Source organism: Nyctereutes procyonoides, unplaced genomic scaffold, assembly GCF_905146905.1.
Source record: "Nyctereutes procyonoides isolate TBG_1078 unplaced genomic scaffold, NYPRO_anot_genome, whole genome shotgun sequence".
In the NCBI taxonomy this organism is placed as follows: Eukaryota; Metazoa; Chordata; class Mammalia; order Carnivora; family Canidae; genus Nyctereutes; species Nyctereutes procyonoides.
This window is the reverse complement of record NW_026575020.1, coordinates 57,355,112-57,375,272: the sequence shown is the minus strand read 5'-3', so window position 1 is coordinate 57,375,272 and position 20,161 is coordinate 57,355,112. Positions and strand designations below refer to the sequence as shown.

The 20,161-nt window shown below is 63.3% G+C and overlaps 1 protein-coding gene across 7 annotated transcripts; it reads left to right on the top strand.

Annotated features, from left to right (window-relative positions):
• The first annotated feature begins 1,443 nt into the window (after window positions 1-1,443).
• Window positions 1,444-14,567, top strand: TMC6 (transmembrane channel like 6). 7 transcript variants are annotated; one of them, XM_055336136.1, is made up of 21 exons: window positions 1,444-1,534; window positions 3,119-3,267; window positions 3,422-3,555; window positions 3,788-3,883; window positions 4,209-4,311; window positions 4,908-5,013; window positions 5,158-5,254; window positions 5,343-5,603; window positions 5,951-6,141; window positions 7,621-7,765; window positions 8,604-8,759; window positions 9,125-9,276; window positions 9,374-9,455; window positions 9,571-9,668; window positions 10,225-10,317; window positions 10,583-10,658; window positions 11,152-11,285; window positions 11,381-11,557; window positions 11,670-11,748; window positions 13,896-13,960; window positions 14,308-14,567. In XM_055336136.1, exons 2-21 carry the CDS (start codon window positions 3,264-3,266, stop codon window positions 14,360-14,362), a joined length of 2,304 nt encoding a protein of 767 aa, XP_055192111.1. In that variant the 5' UTR covers window positions 1,444-1,534; window positions 3,119-3,263; the 3' UTR covers window positions 14,363-14,567. The 7 variants fall into 7 exon arrangements, with proteins under 7 accessions (XP_055192111.1, XP_055192102.1, XP_055192088.1 ...); XM_055336127.1 differs by having other exon boundaries at window positions 4,153-4,311; XM_055336113.1 differs by having other exon boundaries at window positions 1,494-1,582; window positions 4,153-4,311.
• The last annotated feature ends 5,594 nt before the right edge of the window (window positions 14,568-20,161 follow it).

Here is a 20,161-nt window from a genome sequence, read left to right as displayed (position 1 = left end):
AGGGCTCAGGAGTCGGTGTCATCTGCACCAGCTAGGCAAGGTGTTCAAGAGCCCCCTTGGACCTTTGTGTCCCGGGTTCCCCTGGGAGACCCTGTGATCTTACCCTTCTTGTGCCCGCTCCTCCCTCCTCAGGGCCCAGTCCAGCCTGCTGAGCTCTGCGGGCTTTTCTGCATCCCTGCCTGGAACCCCTCATTTTTCCAAGCCCCTCCTCCACGCCAGGCTCCACGCTGGGTGCTGGGGCCCAGCACCCAGTGGGTTCAGAGAGTGGGGGCGGGGAGAAGGGACCAGCAAAAGTACATGTCAACAGGAAGTGGCAAGTGCTCCAACAGGGAGGCTTCCTACAGGACGTGACCTGCAAGTGGGGCCAGGTCACGCAAGAACCATGTGGCTGGAGCATGGATGGGTGTGCGGGGACGGGACGGGGCGGGGTGGGGGGAGGCAAGGGCTGGGCAGGCCTGGGGGGGGCCTTGTGCCAAGATGCAGCCCGAAGTAACCCACCTGAGGACCACAGCGGTGGCTGCAGAAAAGCCCCAACCCTGACCCCTCCGACTTTGTCCAACTTCAGGTCAGCGGACCCTTCACCGGTTGCATCACATCTTTTCACTGGGGAATCCTGGCTTTGCCCACCTCTCTGCCTTCCCGCCCGCCAGCGTCCTAAGGCTTCCCTACACGGGGAATGTGCCCCCCAACACTGTCCAAGTCCCCCCAAGTCTCACCCCAATCCTGGGAGCCTGCCCTCTGACCTGCCAGGCTTTCTCAAAGTCGGCGCTCCCCGATGGACCAGGCTCTGCCCTGGGAGAGGACCCCCGGGGGCCTGCTGGTCATCCGTGCGCAGGGACCGCAGGCCGCTCCCCGGCTTGGGGGGCCGGGGGGGGGGGGGCAACCAGGACGGCAGCAGTGGGCACAGCAGGTGTCCCCCTCCCGGGTCGCGCCCCCTCCTCCCCGCCTAGCCCACAGGACCTGCGCCAGAACCGAGCAGAACCCCCGCCCCGCGCAGGGGGTGGTCCCCCCCGCCCAGGAGCCTGCTCGGGAAGGCCGCTTGGGAAAGCCTTGGTCTGCGGGGGTTGCGGGGAGGAGAGGGTTGCCCAACGCGCTGTCGCAAGCCTCCACCAGCGGAGCTTTGCAGCCTCGTGGCATCTTGATGACCGCCCTGGGAAACGGGTGGCTGGGGCGGTGTCCCCATCTGAAACTTGGGGAAACTGAGTCCCACGGACACCGCGGACTCCACCGCGATTGGAGTCGACCCCGACGCTCGGCCGCCCGCACGCAGCTCAGGCCTCGGGGTGCGGGGGAGACGGGGTGGCGGGTCGGCAGGGAGAGGCCAGGGTCGCCCGAGGCGGGGCGCAGGGTCACGTGACGCCGGAGGCCGGCCCCCAGGTGGGCCGGGCGGGGCGCTGCTCCCTCCCGCCCCCAACCGCCCCGCCCCCCGCGACCGACCCAGGTCGCCTCTGGGGCCCGGTCACCTCCGCCCCGCCCCCTCACCCCGCGGCCCCGCCCCCGGAGGTCCGAGCCCCGACCCCGGCTCCGGGGACAGGTGAGCGGCTCGCGGGCGCGCAGGGCGCCCCTCCCCCGCGCCTCCCAGGTATGCGCGGCCACGGGGTGCGGGCGGGGCGCGGGCCCCCGGGGAGGGGCGCGCCGCCCGGCAGCCCCGGCCCCCCGCCCCCGGCCTCCTCCCCGGCCCCCCGGGCCCCCCGGGCTGGGGGAACGTTCCCGGGGAGCGGCTCCACCCTGCCCCTCCCCACCTGCTCAGGGCTCAGGAATGGAGAGTCCCGGAAACCCTGCGGGGCGCGCCGGCCCGGGGAGGGCGGCAGGGTGCCCGCTGCGGAAGTCCCGGCGTCGCCTGGCGGAGCCCGGGGGAGCCCCCAGCCCCGGCCGGCCGGGGATGCCGGGCCTCTGAGCACCTCCCACCTCCCACCTCCCCACTACCCGCGCCCCCGAGGGGTGTGCGGGAGAGGCCTGTGGGCCTGGGAGGCGCTGTATGGAGGGACCCCAGCTCTAGGGACAGGAGCGGGGGGGGGGTACACCCTCAGCTCCATGTCCATCTGTTTGCCCCATTCAGCTCCCTGGTGGTGGTGCCCCCCGCCCCCCATCGCCGGCTCCCGCTGGAGGGAGAGGAAGGGGCTCAGACTTTGCGGGGCCTGGGCTCAGAGACTGGACGGCCTGCACCCCTAAGTGAGGACGCTGTTTGGGCATCCTGGCCACCCCCCCCCCAAGACCCCTCAAGCTCAGCCAACTATTCCGAGTGCTGTTTTCCCTCCTGCGCGTCGGGGGAGGGGGAGGAGGGGGGGGAGGACGGGACTGGGCCCTTGCTGGGCTGCGCCCTGCGCCACTCCCACCGGGTGAGGAGCCCAGACAAGGCCGCCCTGGTTCCAGTTGCCCCGGGCGGTGGCGGAGGGCTCAGCCTGGACAAAGGCGGGACAAAGGCTGCCTGTGTAATGCGCGCCCCCCCCCAGCCAGCTGCCCGCCCCACCTCCGGGTGATGGAATGTAGGGGAGTCCTCTGCTGGGGACTGGTGACCTTGCAGCACCCTAGCTCAGCCGGCGTGGAGTGCCGTGATCCCCGTTGGGGGGTGAGGGCAGGCAGTGCTGGGTGGGGGCGCAGCTGGAGGACCCCCCACCAGGGGGGTGCTGGTTGTGGGGCGAGGGCTAGCCGTTGGAGGGTTTCCTGTGAGAGGAAGTGCTCTGGGGTTACAGGGCAGGCACAGGAAGGTCTGGGAGCTGCCCTGACCTTTTGCACCAGGAGGGCCGTGGATACCTGGGACCTGGGCCGAGCCGGCGCCTGGGGGAGCTGCTAGGGGAGCTGCGTCCCCGGGCTCCCACCCCTTCCCGCTTCCCCGGGACTGGGGACTGGCTGGGGACTGGCGGCGCCGGAGAGGAAACAATGGGGACTGCTCAGACCCCCCCACTTCCTTCTGCTCGCCCTCAGGCAGTGGAAGGGGCTCCCCCTCGCCCGCCCATTCAGGCAGGAGGTTTATTTGGAGTCACTGACCCGGCCACGTGTTTGGCTGGGGCTGGGGGGCCTCGGCCGCGGGCGCCTCCCACGGGCCCCAGGGAGCCGGCGGTTTGGCCCGGCCCCAGGCACTGAGGCCGCCTTGGCGCACCACTCCCTGTCTCCCCAGATGGGCAGCGGGAGGCTCCGGAGGCTGCGCCCAGGCTCTGAGCAGCCCTGAGCAGCCGTAGGTCTGCAGACCGGCTGGGCGTGGGTCACCGACATGGCCCAGCCACTGACCTTTGTCCTCAGTGTTCCCGAGACCCCAGAGGACCATGGGTAAGTGTGCTGGGGCCGGGGCGGTGTGGTGGGGGGTGCTGGAGGGCAGGGATGTCCCCCTCGTCCCCGCCCCAGAGGCCACCTTGACTGGGGCCTGTGGATGGGGGCGGCAGCCAGGGCAGCTGAACCCCGCCCCCCCCACCTCATCTTGCAGCCCGGAGCCCAGCCCCTATGATGAGAGCGAAGTGCACGACTCCTTCTATCAGCTCATCCAGGAGCAGAGCCAGTGGGTGGCCGAGGAGGGTCTGGAGCTGCAGCAGAGGGAGCCGGGGCCCCCGGAGACCCCAGGTGAGCCCCCCATGCAAGCCCCCAGGCCAGGCCCTGGGTGTGGCTCAGGCCCCCCGGGGCACAGGCCCTGGGATGGGGATGCGGTGGGCGGGGCGCTGAGCCTGGCCAGCCTGGCAGGATGCCGCTCCCAGTGGGCTACAGGCCTGGGGTAGGGATGGGGTGGGATGGGGTGGCGGACGTGGCTGGCCAGCCGGGTCTCTGGGACCTCTGGATGTGTCTTCCCACCTCCTAGGCAGCGGCCACCAGGCCCTGCTGGGGCCCGAGGACCCCCTCGTCCACAGCACGGCCACACTCCGCATCTTGGCCAGCATGCCCAGCCGCACTATCGGTGAGTGGGCCCTCTACCCCCCGCACCCCGGGGCGCCTCGGGCTTCAGGCGAGGATCTCGGCCCCTGCTCCCGGCTGCTGCCCGGAGGCCCCGCACCGCCCCTGTGGCCCCACTGGGTTCCAAAAATGACTCCGGAGTCATAGGGCTAAAAATAGGCCCTTGGGAACCCGGTGGTGCTGGAGGCCTCTTGGAAAGGGACTTCCTTGGGTCCTGGGAGGGGCGGGGGCTGGGGGGCAAGGCCGGCGCTGCCCCTGACCACCGCCCCGCAGGCCGCAGCCGAGGGGCCATCATCTCCCAGTACTACAACCGCACCGTGCGGCTCCAGCGCAGGGTCAGCCGGCCCGAGCTCGGGGGCGTGGGGCGCTCCGCCCGGCCCAGCCTCCGCCTCTACGACCTGGAGCTGGATCCCGTGGCCCTGGAGGAGGAGGGTGAGCGAGCAGACCCATGCCCCAGGGATGGAGCCCCCACGCCCCCACGCTGAGCGCTCGGGTGGGACACATGCTGCCGGCTTCGGGCTGTGACGGTGGCGAGCAGACCAGGCCCAGCTGTCCCGCGGCTTGCTTTCCGCCCAGTGACACAGGCAGGAACCAGCTAAATGGAAGAGCAGACTCAAGCTCAGATGAGGGTGACTGAGGAAAGGCAGGCGGCACGACGGGGATCCAGGGAGGCTCCCTGGAGGAAGGGACACTAACACAGAGGGCCTTGTGCAAAGGCCCTGAGGTGGGAGGCTGGTGCGCAGCAGGGCCGGTGTCACAGGTTGGGGCGGTGAGGTTCAGGTGCACTGGAGGTCAGAGCAAGATGCTTGTGGGGACCCAGGAGGAGAGTTAGGGTTCATAGGCTGTGGTGGGGGAGTGGAGACAGCTAGTGGGGGCCACGGCGGGGTCTGGTGTGGATTGTGCGGGCGGAGAGCGGCCGGCCAGGCCTGGGCGGGTGGGCTGAGGTCTGCGGGCCTGTCCGGGGCCTGGGGACAGGTACAGGAGAGGGGCATGTGACGGGGGGCTGACAGGGCCCCCTCCTTCCATAGAGAAGCGGTTCCTCCTGGTGAAGGAGCTCCAGGGCCTGCCGGTGGCCCAGCGGGACCACATGCTCCGCGGGATGCCCTTGGGCCTGGCCGAGAAGCGCTGCCTGCGGTCAGTGCCCGTGGCCTCGAGACCCGCTTCCTTGGCTCTTCCCGCTGGGCGGCGGGTGGGCAGCGCCCTGGGCACGTGGCGAGTGGCTCCCGGGAGGGACTGGGGCCCGTCCCGGTCCAGCCCTGAGGCCGCCTCTGCCCCCAGAGAGGAGAGCCGGACCCTGACGCGGAAGCGGCGTGGCCGCCGTGGCCGGCGTGGGCTCCTCTCCTGCTGCGGCCGGCTGCGGGACGCCTGCGTCCTGGTAGGAGCCACCTGTCCTGGGGGGGGACCGGGCTGCCCGGCGGGGGTCCCGAGCTCAGGCCGGCCCCCTCCCGCCTCTGCCCCCACAGGCCCTGCACAGCCTGGGGCTCGGGCTGCTCTCGGGGCTGCACGCCCTGATGCCCTGGCGCTACGCCCTGAAGCGGATCGGAGGCCAGTTCGGCTCCAGCGTGCTCTCCTACTTCCTCTTCCTCAAGACCCTGCTGGCCTTCAACGCCCTCCTGCTGCTGCCCCTGCTGGCCTTCCTCGTGGGCGTGCAGGCCGCCTTCCCGCCGCCAGCCTCCCCGGGCGCCGTCCCCGCCTTCACGGGCTTGGAGCTGCTCACCGGCGCGGTGAGGGCTGGGCCGGGGCGAGGGAGCCGTCGGGGGGGCCGGGGGCTTCTGCAGGTGGGGGCCCTGCCTCCCCCGGGGAGCCCCCACCCCTACAGCCAGCACCCCCTGTGCTGTGACTCCAGGCTGCGGCCAGCCTCTCCCTGGTGTCCGTCCCGCCCCGACTTCCGTGGGGCCGGGGAGCCCCGGGATGGCTGTGGCCCTCGGGCTCCCTCCGTGCCCTCCTCCCCGCCCCTGCCCTGCCCTCGCCCTGCCCCGTGGCCGGCGTCCCTCTGCCTCTGGAAGCCTGAGGCTGGGTCAGGTGTGGGAGGCGGGAGAGTCCCTGACTCAACGGGGCGTCCTCCCTGCAGGGCCGCTTCACCCACACCGTCATGTACTACGGCTACTACAGTAACACCACGCTGAACCAGCCGTGTGTGCCCCCGCTCGACGGCGGTCAGTGCAGCCGCGAGGCAGACGGCCTGCCCTACAACATGCCCTTGGCCTACCTCTTCACTGTGGGCGTGGCCTTCTTCATCACCTGCATCACCCTGGTGTACAGGTAATGGCCCCCCACCATATGGCCTCGGCTCTGCGTACTACTGATTGTCTACTCAGCCGTTCATTCCTGGGTGCCTCCTTCCACCCGTCCACCCACTCTTCTCTCTATCCATCTACTCTTCTGTCTATCCATCCATCCATCTATCCTTCCATTCACCCATCCACTCATCCTTCCATCATCCTTCTTTCTGTCCATCATCCATTCATCTTTCCATCCATCCATCCATCCATCCATCCATCCATCTATCCATCCTTCCGTCCATCCATCCATTCATACTTCTATCCTTCCATCCATCCATCTGTCCATCCATCTGTCCATCCATCCATCCATCCACCCATCCTTCCATCTATCTGTCCATCCATCCATCCTTCTGTCCATCCATCCATCTGTCCTTCCACTCGTCCATCCATTGGTCCATCCATCTGTCCATCCTTCCATCCATCCACCCATCCTTCCATCTATCTGTCCATCCATCCATCCTTCTGTCCATCCATCCATCCTTCTGTCCATCCATCTGTCCTTCCTGACCTCCGTCTATCCATCCATCCATCCATCCATCCATCCATCCATCCACTCATCCTTATGTCCATCCATCCTTCCTTTCATCCATCCATCCATTCATACTTCCATCCATCCATCCTCCTGTGCATCCATCTGTCCATCCTTCTATCCATCCATCCGTCCTTCCACCCATCCTTCCATCTATTATCCATCCATCCATCCATCCATCCATCCATCCTTCAGTCTGTCCTTCCGTCCGTTTGTCCATCTGTCCATCCATCCACCCATTTTTCTGTCCATCCATTCTTCCATCCACCTGTCCATCCATCCATCCATCCATCCATCCATCCATCCACCCACCCAGCCACCCAACCATTTATCCCCTCCACCCACAAACATCGACTATGCTCAGCTCGGGGCAGGAAGGTGAATGAGCATGGTGCCTGGTTCCCTTAGGCACTTGCCGTCTAGGGGAGAAGACATCAGGGAGCGGGCTGGGAAAATCCAGAGCCCCAGAGGTGTTTGCTGAGGAGTGAGGAGAGTTTGAGTCAGGCTGGCTTCTGAGGGGAGGTGCTCATGTCCCACAGGGAGGTTAAACACGAGTGGGCGGGGGAGAAGCAGAGGAGGGTGATTGGGTCCTGCACGGGCAGTGCGAGAGGCCCGAGGTGTCACCGTGCTCTGCAGCGGTGTCTTGTGGGAGGCGCCCACTGTCTCAGTGGGCGATGGAGCCCGCCCTCTGCCAGCCGCTATGGCTGGTGGGCACCGAATTAGCCGGGTTGATGGGTGGCCAGCGGTCCGCAGCAGGCAGCCCAGGGCGCAGCACTGGAGGAGGGGCAGGGTGTCGGCGGAGGCCCATCGGGCACCCCAAGGGCTCCTCAGAGTGGGTGGGGGTTTCAGCTGCGGGGAGCGTCCCTGACTGCCTTCTCACCCGGCCTCTGTGTCCCTCGTCACCTCTGTGCCTGGCTCTGCTCCTCCCAGCATGTCGCACTCTTTTGGGGAGAGCTACCGGGTGGGCAGCACGGCGGGGGTTCATGCCGTCACCGTTTTCTGCTCCTGGGACCACAAGGTAACTCAGAAACGGGCCTCCCGCGTCCAGCACGACAACATCCGAACCCATCTGAAGGTGAGCCACTCCGGGGCCGGGGGAGCCCCTGGGGCCACCGCCTGACTGGTGGGCTCCCGCAGACCCGGCCCGGGCACACTAAGGTCCACGCAGCCAGAGCCGCAGGGGCCCCTGGTCCCAGAGACACGGCTTAGCACCGGGAATCGTCCCGGGGTGCGTCTCTAATGGGGGGGCGGACTCGAACGCCTGGGAACCCCTGTTACTAGGACACTGCTCGGCAGGTGCAGCGTGCGTGCTCAGGCCCGGTCTATGCTGGTGGCCTGTCCCCTGTCCCGTGCAGACTCCGTGTCAGGTGGCCCCCACCCCCAGGGGCCGCCGCTCCCCTGCGAGAGGCCTAGTAGGCTGCTCTTGGGGCTCCTGCCCACGCGCAGCCCAGGGTAGGGACTGTCAGCGTTCCCTGCTGCCCGTGAGCAGAGCCACCTCCGAGGGTCAGTCCCCTGCCCAAGGCCAGTGGCCAAGCGGGGCCCGGTGGGAAGGTCTCTGCGTGTCTGGGGTCTGTGTCAGGGGGGCCCCATCTCTGACCTGGCCGATGGGCCCTCCTGCCCTCGGGGAGCTCCCGTGGCCGGACGGGGCGTCCTTCGTGCCTCGGGGCTCCTGGTCAACTGGGGGGCCGCCCACCTCCACAGCAGGGAGCGGGGCTCAGAGGCAGGGGTGGGGAGGGAGGCCTCAGTGTGCAGCCTGAGCCTGGGAGTGGCGAGGAGGGCCGGGTGGTGGCGTTGGGGGTGGGAGGGGGGCGGCCCCTTGGTCCCCCCAGGCTGCCCAGGGGACCACCCCCGGGTCCCCATGTGTGTCTGCGCGTCTGCCGTGCGGTTCCTGATGGGCTGGCCGCTGCCCCCAGGAGCTGCTGGCCGAGTGGCAGCTGCGGCAGGTCCCCCGGAGCCTGTGCGGGCGGCTGCGGCAGGTGGCCGTGCTGGGGCTCGTGTGGCTGCTGTGTCTGGGGACGGCACTGGGCTGCACCGTGGCCGTCTACGCCTTCTCGGAGCTCACGATCAAGGTGCGGGCCAACGGCGGACAGTCCCCATGGCCCTGGCCACAGGGTCAGGCCCCTGCTTACTTCAGACAGGTCCCTGGTGACTGGGTCCCCGCGCCGCCACCCCGGCTGCCCGCCCACCCTCTCGCTCTTGCTCACTCACTCCTCCTGCCTCTTCTGTTTCGCTTTCCCAGACACCTGCGTCCCCACCCCCTTCCTGTGTGGTTTGACTGGGAGGCCTGGGCGGGTGTATCTTGGGGGGGGATGGGGGCCGCGGGTGCTCCTTTCACCCGGGGGGCCCTCCGGGCAGCCCCCGCCAGCCAGGGCCCGTGGGTGGAGCCGGCCCCAGGATGGGGCCCCTGCCGTGACCCCCGCCCCTCCTCCTGCAGAGCCCCGTGTCCACGGAGCAGGAGGGGGCGCTGCTGGCCCTGCCCACCGTGGTGTGCGTCCTCAATCTGGGCGCCCCCTACCTGTACCGCTGCCTGGCGGCCCTGGAGCGGCACGACTCCCCGGTGCTGGAGGTGTACGTGGCCATCTGCAGGTGCGCGGCCAGGCCGGGCAGGTGGAGGCTTCCTGGGGCGCGGCCTCTGTCCCCCGCTCCGCTCTCAGCCCTCCCCGCCTCCCTGTCCCCCCTACAGGAACCTCATTCTCAAGATGGTCATTCTGGGGATTCTTTGCTACCACTGGCTGGGGCGCAGGGTGGGCGTCCTGAAGGAGCAGGTGAGGTGGGGCTGCAGGGAGGGCAACCCCCAGGGCGCTGCCCTGCTGCCAGGGGTGCGGGTGGTGGGCAGGGTGGCGGCCAGCGGGTCAGGGGCCGAGGCCCGGTCTCTTTCAGTGCTGGGAGAACTTCGTGGGCCAGGAGCTGTACCGGCTCATGGTGCTGGACTTCATCTTCGTGCTTCTGGACACGCTTTTCGGGGAGCTGGTGTGGAGGTGAGGTGCCCGGTCCCGCCCGCGTGCCGCTGAGCCCCTGGGCCGCCCTCGAGGGGCTGGGCGGCGCCCACCTGGGTGCTGCTCGCTGGAGGCCTCCGTGGAGGATGGGAAATGCATGAGGATGGGGGGGCGGGGGGCGTTTCCAGAAGGCTTCCAGGCACTGGCACTGCTGCTGCTTTTATTTCTATTTGTGTTTTTTTTTTTTTTCCGGGAATATGTGAGTTTATTAATAATTTTAAAATGGGATGTTTAACAGTCAGTAAAACGTTTGATGCCACTTGTGCACGTTTAGAGCTGGGCGTCGGAAGGACCACGACGTGGGGCGCCTGGCTCAGTGGGGGGAGCGTGTGACTCTTGATCTCAGGGTCATGAGTTCGAGTCCCAAGTTGGGCGTAGAGATTACTTAAAAAAAGAAAAAAGAAAGAAAAAAGAGCAAGCGGAAGTCAGCCGTAGCCCGCACCCTCGGCGGAGGACCCGAGTTGGCGGGCACCTGCCTGCTGCGGCCCGGCTCTGGGGTCGGTGCTCCCTCGTGACCCTGGGGGCTCCTCTGCCGCAGGCTCATCTCTGAGAAGAAGCTCAAGCGGGAGAAGCCGGAGTTTGACATTGCCGGGAACGTTCTGGAGCTGATTTACGGGCAGACCCTGACCTGGTGAGCGTCTTTTGCTTGCCCGCGGCCGCCGGGCCCGCGCGGGGAGGGTCCCCTCAGGCCTGCAGCGGGGCCCCCTTGGCAGTGTGCGGTGACGCGGGCCCGGCCCCTCACCTCTCCGGGGCGCAGTGCTGCCCCTCCCCGGGGACCTGAAGCCAGCCCGGCGTGGGCTGGGTCACGGAGGGCGCGGGGCCTCTCGGGGTGACCAGGCCGTGTAGCCCCGGGGCCGCGCAGCGCTCGTGACCCCAGCCCCCTTCCCCCTCCCCAGGCTGGGGGTCCTCTTCTCGCCCCTCCTCCCCGCCATACAGATCATCAAGCTGCTGTGCCTCTTCTACGTCAAGAAGGTAAAGGTGCCCGCGGGGCCCCGGGGAGCGGGCGCAGCCGGGTGGGCCCTGGGCTGGCGGCGCGGAGCCCTGCCCTCCGCCCGAGAGCCGTGGGCCCCGCAGCCCGGGGCGCCGTGGGGTCGGCTGAGTGCGCCCCCACCGCGCTCCCGGGCCGGCCAGCAGCCCGTTGGGGTGCGCGGTGGGTGCCGGGCGGCCCGACGCGTCCTGGGGTTCGGGTGGGCTCGGTGGCTGAGAACCGGCCTCTCTGTCCAGGCGTCTGTCCGGGCGTCTGTCTGGGCTGCTCGACGGGGCACCGTGTGCCCAGGCTGCTGGGGCGACGTTCATAGGGCGCCGGCCCCGAGGTGGCCGCGGTGTCTGGTCTCCCCTCTGCCAATCAGGAGGCGGGGCTGGGGAGCCTGCCCCCCTGCCCCCCTGCCCCCTCCTGCCCCCCTGCCCCCCAGGCCTGGGGAGGGAAGTCGGGCGGGCGGTGGCCGAGCTCAGTCTCTGTCCCCAGACGAGCCTGATGGCCAACTGCCAGGCGCCCCGCAGGCCGTGGCTGGCCTCGCACATGAGCACCGTCTTTGTCTCGCTGCTCTGCTTCCCCTCCTTCCTGGGAGCCGCCGTCTTCCTCTGCTACGCCGTGTGGCAGTGAGTGGGTCCTCGCCCGGGGGGCGTGGAGCCGCCCCTGGATTCGGGGGGCTGCCCGTGCCCGGCTCGGGGCTCAAGCCGCCGTCTGCCCCCAGGGTGAGGCCCTCCAGCACCTGCGGCCCCTTCCGGACCCTGGACACCATGTACGAGGCGGGCAAGGTGTGGGTGCGCCGTCTGGAGCAGGCGGGCCCCAGCGTGTCCTGGGTGCCCTGGATCCACCGCTACCTGGTGGAAAACACCTTCCCCGTCTACCTGGTGTCGGCCCTGCTGCTGTGAGTGCGCGCAGGCGGGGCGTCGGGGAGGAGAACCCCGGTGGGGCCGTCCTGTCCCCCCGGCTGCTGCTCAGGGTCCCCCCTGACCGCCCGTGTGTCCGGCTCCCCGCAGGGCCGTCATCTACCTCAACATCCAGGTGGTGAAGGGCCAGCGGAGGGTCATGTGCCTCCTCAAGGAGCAGATCAGCAACGTGAGTGCCCCTCCCCGCCCTGGGGCCACCTCCTGGCTGGCACAGCTCCCCCAGCCCGGGTGCCGAAAGGCTCTCCCCGTTAGTAGGTGTGGTTCGTACTGAGCAGAGACGGGGAGTGAAGCCGCTGGGTCGCAGAGACCCCTCAGGACAGGGCTCCAGGGGACGGGCTCAGGGTGGCATGGGGTGGGGGTTGGGATTTGGGCTCCGGCTAAGAAGGGCAGCATTTTAGGGCGTGCGGGCCTGCGGGGGTGCAACCTCTGTGAGGATTTTTGAGACTGAGGAAATAGTTTTTGGACTGTTTGGGGGACTCACACTGGGACATGGACCCCGTTCAGTGCCCTCATTTTGCAAAGGAGTGGAGTAAGGTTAAAAGCAGTCCTGGATTTAAGTCACTTTTTTTTTTTTTAAGACTTTACTTACTTATTCATGAGACACAGAGAGAGACGCAGAGACACAGGCAGAGGGAGAAGCAGGCTCCCTGCGGAGAGCCCCATGTGGGACTCGATCCCAGGACCCCCGTGTCACGCCCTGGGCCGATGGCGGCTCTAAACTGCTGAGCCCCCTGGGTGCCCTAAATCACTTTATTATTTTTTAATTTTCTTAAATTTTACTTTTTAAAAAATATTTTATTTATTTATTCATAGAGACACAGAGAGATTGAGAGGCAGAGACACAGGCAGAGGGAGACGCAGGCTCCATGCAGGGAGCCTGATGTGGGACTCGATCCCGGGTCTCTGGGATCACGCCCAGGACTGAAGGTGGCGCTAAACCCGCTGAGCCACCAGGGCTGCCCCTAAGTCACTTTATTAAGCGCGTTGCAGTTTGTCATCACAGCATGAGAGGCAGGACGGGCCCAGGACCGGGGATGCCCACTGCACGGTGGGCCCCTGGGGGTCCGCCCGCCCCGAGGGAGGCCCTTTCCCTGCTTGGCTGCTGGGCTCCTCATCCTGCTCAAAGCAGGTGACCGCAGAGTCTGGGGGGTCCGTGTCCTGCCCTGGGTGGGCCCTGACCTGCCCCAAGGCTAGATTCTCACTGTATGCCTGGGCTTGAGCCACGTTGGGGCCAGCTGTGTGCGTGGCCCGGCGTCCACGTGGGGCCGGGGGCTGCACCTCCTCATGGTGCGCGCTGGTGGCTGCCTGCGTCGCCGTCTTAGGAGGACTTGGGGGTCCGGCGCGGGGGGTCGGCGGGCAGGACAGGGCTGGGCTGCAGGGGCCTGGGACCCTGCTGCTGGCTCAGCGATGCCGGGCAGGGCCTGCGGGCGGGAAGGTCCCTGAGCTCCCACATCTTGGGGGTTCCAATAACACCACAGGGGTCCCCGCGTCACCTTCCCTGATACACGCGGGGCGGCGGGGCGCACCCACCGGGCCGGCCGGTTTCGGCAGCCAGCTCCTGCCCTCCTGCGGGCGCCGGCTGCGCCGGGGTGGAGGTGCGGGGCCCATGCGGGAGCAGCGGCCCAGCCCCGCCTGCTGGTTCTCTGGGCGGGAGAAGAGCGCGCACAGGCTGGGCCCTGCCCGGGATGCGGGGCCGCGGGGCCGGGCCAGGGTGGCCGACTCAAGGGCACAGTCCTCTGTCCCCACCTACTCGGACGGAAGGAGCCTCGAGCCAAGGGCTGCGGCAGGTTCCAGAAGCCGGACAGAGGAAGGAAGGTGCTCCCCGAGAGTCCCCAGAAGGAACCAGTCTGGCTGAGCCCCGATCGCGGGCCCGGAGAGCCGTTCGGACTTCCGAGCTCCAGAACCGAAACGTGACCCTGTGTTGTTCTAAGCCACCAAGTTGGTGGTAATTAGAACGAGAGCGGGAAGCTAACACAGGCCCTGAGCTGCAGACACTTGTCCCCTGTTCACAGACGGTGACTGAGGTCAGGGAGGAGGGAACTGGCCCGACACAGAGCCACCAAGTGGCGGGACCAGGTTTAGATCAAGTCAGGCTGGCTGTGGCCTTCACCGTGGCCCCAACCACATTCCTTTTTTGCCTTGGCCGCTAGGAAGCTGAGCTCTCTACATATGCCCGTTGCCTGGCTCGTCCTCTATTGGTGCCTCCTCCGCCCTTTAATTTGTGCTTGTCGCGTGGAATGGTCTGGAGCAGGGCTGTTGGGGACAGATGGGTGGACGACCTCTGTCCCCTCACCCTTTGCGTTCTGGCCTTTCCAGGAGGGGGAGGACAAAATCTTCTTGATCAACAAGCTTCACTCTGTCTACGAGAGGAAGGAGAGGAGGTGAGGGGCCGTGGAGGGGTCGGTGGGAGCACAGAGGGGCGGGGGCCGGGCATGGCGGGGTGCTGGGAGCGCCGGCCTCCCCGCTGCCCTCCTCCCCAGCTCTGCTCCCGTGCTGCTGGGCGCTGTGGCTCCTTTCCTTCTAAGTCGGGGTGCCTGGGAGCTGCCCCCTCGGTCCCCCTGGTGCAGCCCGAGGCCCTGGGGCTCAGCCCTGGGAGCTGCAGGTCTGTCCAGCTCCTGGGAGGCCTGAGGGCAGCCTCTGAGGGCTGCTGGGAGTCGCCAGAGGGACTTTCGCCTCCAGCGCCCCGAGGTCACGGGCCCCCTTTCCAACCCCCCCCCCCTTCCGGCAGGGCTGGTAGGACCCAGGAGGCCGAGCGGCTTGCGGGCGATCCGGACGCCTGGTAGGACAGCGACAGGCCTGGCGGCTCTGCGTCTGCTCACGGGTGTGGCCTGTGCCCGGTGCCCCTCTTTTCCACTGCCCTGGAGGCACAGCCGCCGCCCCGGACTCTGCAGCCCATGAGGGCGGGACCTGCAGGGGGGCGGGGGGCACCCAGGGGACCGTGTCCTGCTTGGGACTCTATTTATTGATAAAATGTGTTTTGCAAAATGAGCTTCTCTTGGGATCCTGTGCTTCTGGCCGGGCCTGCTGCGTGTGCGCGAGCCCCGCCATGCCGCGTGCACCCCCTTGCCCTGTGGACAGCCTGAAGGCGATGGCCTCTCAGTTTCCCATGAGCCACGGGGAGAGGGGCCTGCCAGGCAGAGGGGCGGCTGGCACCCAGGCCTGGGGCAGGAGGGGGTGTGGCTGCTGTGGCCGGTGGTGGGGAGACCCCAGATCCTGTGGGGTGCTGGGAACGCGAGGGCGGGAAGGAGCCCGAGTTCCCCGTCTGCGGGAGCTGGGGGACAGGCGTGGCCCAGGTGGGGAACAGGAGGTGAGCGCGGCGATGGGTCCCGCTGCTCCTCGTCCCCGGAGCATCCCGAAGAGCAGGGCTGGGGCCTGGGCGAGGCAGTGCGGAGGGACGAGGAGCCCACCTGCACGGCTAGTGGCGCCCCCGACAGCTCTTGGCCGCGTCTCGGGCACGAGCGCCACGGGACAAGTTGGGGCAAGTCCCGAAAGCGTGAGGCTGGCACCGGGCTCTGGGCCACGTCCGTCCTGGCGCCTCCCTGTGCTCGCAGGTGCACTGTGGGGTGGGTGGGCACAAGACGCGCTTCTGGTTGGAGCCGCGCTACCAGGTTTCCCTGCCTGGCAAGCCCTGTGAGGCCAGCACAAGCTGCTCAGGACCAGTGACAGGGTGTGAGGGCTGTGTGGGTCCCGTCCTGCTGTCGAGGCATTCCGTGGGTGTGTTTCATCGTACAATCCGCCAACTGAAGGTTGTCCCCACTAACATGGGTGGGCCTCACCCAATCAGTGCAAAGACCGTAACAGCAAGGCCTAGGTTTTCTGAAGCAATTCGGAAGCAGTTCTGTTCTGCTTGAGGCTGCACCTCGCCAGCCCCGCCGCCGCGTGAGCCAGCTCTTCACGCCCACCTGCCTCCCGTTGTGCTGTTGGGCCTGGAGAGCCTCGGGTTGGCGCATCTCACCACCTTCCTTCTGTCACGGAGCCCATGGGGCCCACGGGGCCGTGGGCTTGGATTCTGACCCTTGTTAGCAGCTGTTCTGTGACCTGCCTTGCCCAGCTCCTCTCCTCACGGGGCTGTTGGAGCAAACACGGCTTCTGCACAGCGCTCAGCACCATGCCTGGGCCAGGAGTTTTGCCTAAAAAAAAAAAAAAAAAAAAAAAAAAAAGAACCAAAAAGGGGCACCTGGGTGGCTCAGTCGGTTGAGCATCTGACTCTTGATTTTAGCTCAGGTCATGACCTCGGGGGTCGTGAGATGGAGCCAAGTCAGGTTCCACGCACGGCAGCACCTGCTTCTCTCTCTCCTCCCCTCCCCATTGCACACTCACTCTCTCTGAAATAAATCTTAAAAAAAAAAAAAAAAGTGAGCCACAGTTGCCAAACTTTGCAGTTGCTACGCCGGTGGACGGGAGGTTGACAGCTACTTCAGCCGAATGACAAGATTCCCGCATGCCACTGCTTCTCGGCCTTGGCTGCTCAACGGAACCAACTAGTAAGACTAAACCTCGAGTGCCCCAGGCGCACCCCCAGGATTCTGCTCACATTGGTTTGGGAGGCGTCCTGGCCCTAGGATTCTAAAAAACATCCAGGTCATTCGAACATGCAGCCGGCTGAGCAGCACCGCTGTGCTCTCCGTGGCAGCTGACGCAGGTCTAGTGAGCCCAACGCAGCACTGCCCACTGAGGCGGCGTTTGGAAACCTGCTGGTTTCTCACAGCCGGGGGGGGGGGGGGGGGGGGGCGCCAGACTGGGAGGCCGGGCCTGCTCCTGGGGCTCCTGGTCGGTCACAGTCTCACACAAGTAGAGCTCGGCCGCTGCGTTTCCACTGAGGCGTGAGGGGCAGAGCTGCTAAATGAACGATGCCTCAGTCGTGATTCCCGCGTAGGTTTCCGCGGATCTATCTATCCCGAATGTGCTGTCCCGGGAAGAACCTCTGGAAACGCTGGCCTCCCTCTCGCTCCCGTCCGTGGGCACGTACTCAGCAGCTCCGCTCTCCTCTGTCCCGCTTCTGCGGCCTCCGCACTGTTCGGACACCCCCTTCTCTGCCTACCCTGCTGCCACCCGCTGAGCACTCCTTTTGTCTTTGCTGTTCGCCCAGTGTCTTCTGAACAATTCTGGAGAAAGTGCAGTTCCATACCTATTGTTTTCTTGATTCTAGACACCGAACTCCTTTCCTGCTGTGGTACCAGGGCCCCTGTTCCCCATTCCAGGTTCATGAGTTGTCACTCCAGATCCCGTCCGTCCCCTGCTTTCCCCTGGCTGTCGAAATCCAACCCGGCCCCTGGGGCCCAGGGCCACCTCTGGCGCAGCCCTTGGATGTTCTCTAGGCCCTGACCCCGTCCTCCCGGGGAGGCAGGTGCTCCCCCAGAGGAACCCCAGACATACAGGCACCGGCTCGGCAGTGCAGGGTGCGCTCTGGCCGCTGCCTCACTCCCATTCCTCCTTGCCTCTCCCTTCTACTCCCCACCGTGACCCCTTCAGTGCCATCCTGCATGACTTTCTGAAGAGGTTGGGCCGAGCCAGAGGGTTCACCACCTTGCCTTAGGCACCCCCGGTCCTACCTGCTTGGTAAGACAAGGAAGGGGAGCAGAGGCTCTTTCTGCTGGCCTCTGGGCAACAGGTCACAGAGGACACATTGGCTAGTCTCCCAGAAACTGTCTTTACGATCCTGGTGATCAGAAGCACTGATGCTCGCTGAACCGACCGAAGGCCATGGTGTTTGGGGTGGGCCTGAGGCAACCACCAGTGTTTGACTTCTAGCTGCCACCAGAGAGACCATGTTTCCTGCAGCGCCCTGAGGTCTGCGCTGCTTGTGCAAAATGCTTTGTGAATGTCACCTTTCACAGGTTTTTTTTAGGCTCTTTTACCAGAATCAATGAATAAACTGTCCAGGAAACACAAAACGCTTTTGTAACTCTCCTTGGTCCAAATCTTTCTGATGCCCAGCCTGGGTTGCGGGTGATGGAGCCACAGTCCTCGGGCCAGACACACGGCACACGGGGCCTGGCTGTGGCCTCAGACGTGGCGGATTCAGGCAGTGGCCGAGGTGGAGAGCTCCCACGCTCTCCTGTGCCTCTCGACTCAGAGGAAGGTTTCGGTGCGAACTGCAAAGCCACAAACGATAAAATTCTGAGTCAAGCAATTGATACTCAGAGTCCATCTAATTACCTACGTGAACTCTAAGGATACTGTGAAGAGTCAGGGACTTTGTTACAGACAGCAGAGCAGCTCTCCCCAAGTACATAAAGTGGAAAATTGATGATTTCTGTCTGTGAAAAATAAAAAAAACACATTTATTTGAACAGCCAAGAAAAAAATTGCCATTTATTAAGATCCAACAAAGCGTTGTACTTTTGAAAGCAACTTTCGGTGCATGTTTTTCAACAATCACATTCTATGAGGAAAAAACATTAAAAGCCACAAACTTGTTTTTTAATCTCAGAGTTACAGACATCTTTAATTCAAAAGAAAAGGTCAAAAAAAATCAACAAAAAACAAAAACAAACAAACAGAGTCTTTACTTCCATCCCCAATTTTAAAATGTCAGTTTTTCTACAACTCGATGCTAAGCGGCAGCATGGAAAGCTGTCTGGCGCACACACACGCACGCACACACGCACGCACATATATTTGATATACATATGTGAGGATATATACATCAAATATATAGAACGCATGTAATGGCAATGAGATGCTATTACTCTGAGGAAGGTTTGTTTAGCTAAATACACGACTAAACTTGAGAAAACAAGTCTTGAACCCAGTTTGTGCATAGTTCATGATCCTCTATAAAACCAGCTTTTGTTGATCTGCAATTTTGCAGGATCTTCTTTTTTTGTTTTTTTTTTTGTTTGTTTGTTTTTTTGTTCTTTTTTTTTCTTTTGTTTTGATAAAACCATTAAAAAGCTAATTAAAAAAAATGTAATGCACAAGTTTCCTGATCAAGCAGGCAGGGAGCACAATGTTCATATATTTTTAAACATACTTGAGGGTATGTTACTCCATTGTCTGTCTTTCTTGCAAAACAATCAAAACATTGATCATTTTTAAAACATAAAGCAATTTTTAATATATAAAGCACTCTTCAAACATCTATTTCTTTTGAGTCCGTTATTTGGTAAATATGTAACTGCTACACATTAGAGATTAGGTATTTTCCTTCTTTGTGTTTTTTTTTCCTTTTTTCTTTTTTTTTTCTTTCTTTTTTTTTTTTTTTTGTTTGTTTGTTTTTTAATAACATCTTCAGTGCTAGGAGTTGGGTTACAAAATACATGAAATGGTGTGGAGCTGCCCCTCGGGAACCCTGGCTTTCCTGAGAGCGCATCCGCATGTGCAAGACAGTGACCACAACGTCTCGTCGCCTCAACGACGGGGAACAATCGACAGTCCACAACGATGGCCGGAGGGAAGCGACGATACTGTTCAATCCCAGAGCTCTGAAGTAGCGTATCTGCATTCTGAAAATAGGTTTCTTTACCACGGAAGTCTCTTTTTTTTTTTTTTAATTCCTTTTTAAAATTTTTTTATTTTAAAGTCTGAAGGAGAAAAAAAGGTCTGTAAACAGGTGGGAGCCCTGAGCACGGGCCCCTCCAAAAGCGGTCACCACCCACGTCCAAGTGCTTGTCTCCGTTTCCCCCGCGGAGCCATCGGCTCTCCGCGAGGATCTATGGCCACACTTCTGCAACAGCTGTCTTCTCTCTCACTTTCTATTCCACATGGAAACACGGTGCAATACTCTGGTAATCAGTTTCTTGCATTAGTCCACAATAAAAAGCTGCTAAAGGTAGGTATACATATTATTTCTCCAGAGATATACACTGTAATTTTTAAACGCAATAACAGAGTCCTTGAGTAAACATTTACACATGAATTGTCACCGGCCCTGTCCTATGAATTCTCTTTCATGTATAGGATTAGCAAAAGGAAGGGCAGGGACACTCAGTGCAAAGTTAGAAGCTAATAATAGTAACAAACGTTTGACCAATGCGCCAAAAAAAAAAGCATATACTGAATAAAAGGGAAAACCCACAGTTAAATCCCTCACACACAGAACACACAAACACAGAAAGTGCGCACACACGCGCACGTGCACACACGCATACACGCTTCTGTTTCCCCACACACACACACACACACACACGCACATAGGCTGTGAACTCAGAAATGTTTCCTAGAGCCTGTTTCTGTGCACTGATGTCAGCCTGGAAGTGTAGAATTCGACGCGGCAAGTGTTCACATTTCCTTATTGGCCTGCTGGATTCAAGTATTTGCATGTTTGATATGTCTTTTTTTTTTTAACTTTTAAAAAATATTTTTTGGGATAAAAAAAATGGCATGAAAAAGTAATGGAACAAGGGTAATGTGCATAGGCGGACCCGTGGGAGCAGAGAGCAGGCCGCAGGCCGCAGGCCGCTGTCTCTGTGCAGCTTGCCGGTCTAGGCCACCAGGCCCGCCGTGTGGAGCCCGCGCTCTGCGCCCAGTGATGGACACCAGCTCCCCCTGATTACGGGGTCCGCCTCTGGTAATGTGCATAATCGTCACAGGCTCGTTTTAAATAGGCTTTCTCGTCTCCCTCCCTCCCGCCCCCCTTG

Bases quoted from the DNA above. Each gene is read 5' to 3' on its own strand.
- TMC6 (XM_055336127.1), top strand. From the start codon at position 3,212: ATGGCCCAGCCACTGACCTTTGTCCTCAGTGTTCCCGAGACCCCAGAG. The intron at 10,318-10,582 runs GTGAGCGTCTTT...CCCCCTCCCCAG, and splicing joins TACGGGCAGACCCTGACCTG to GCTGGGGGTCCTCTTCTCGC. The intron at 13,961-14,307 runs GTGAGGGGCCGT...CCCTTCCGGCAG, and splicing joins TACGAGAGGAAGGAGAGGAG to GGCTGGTAGGACCCAGGAGG.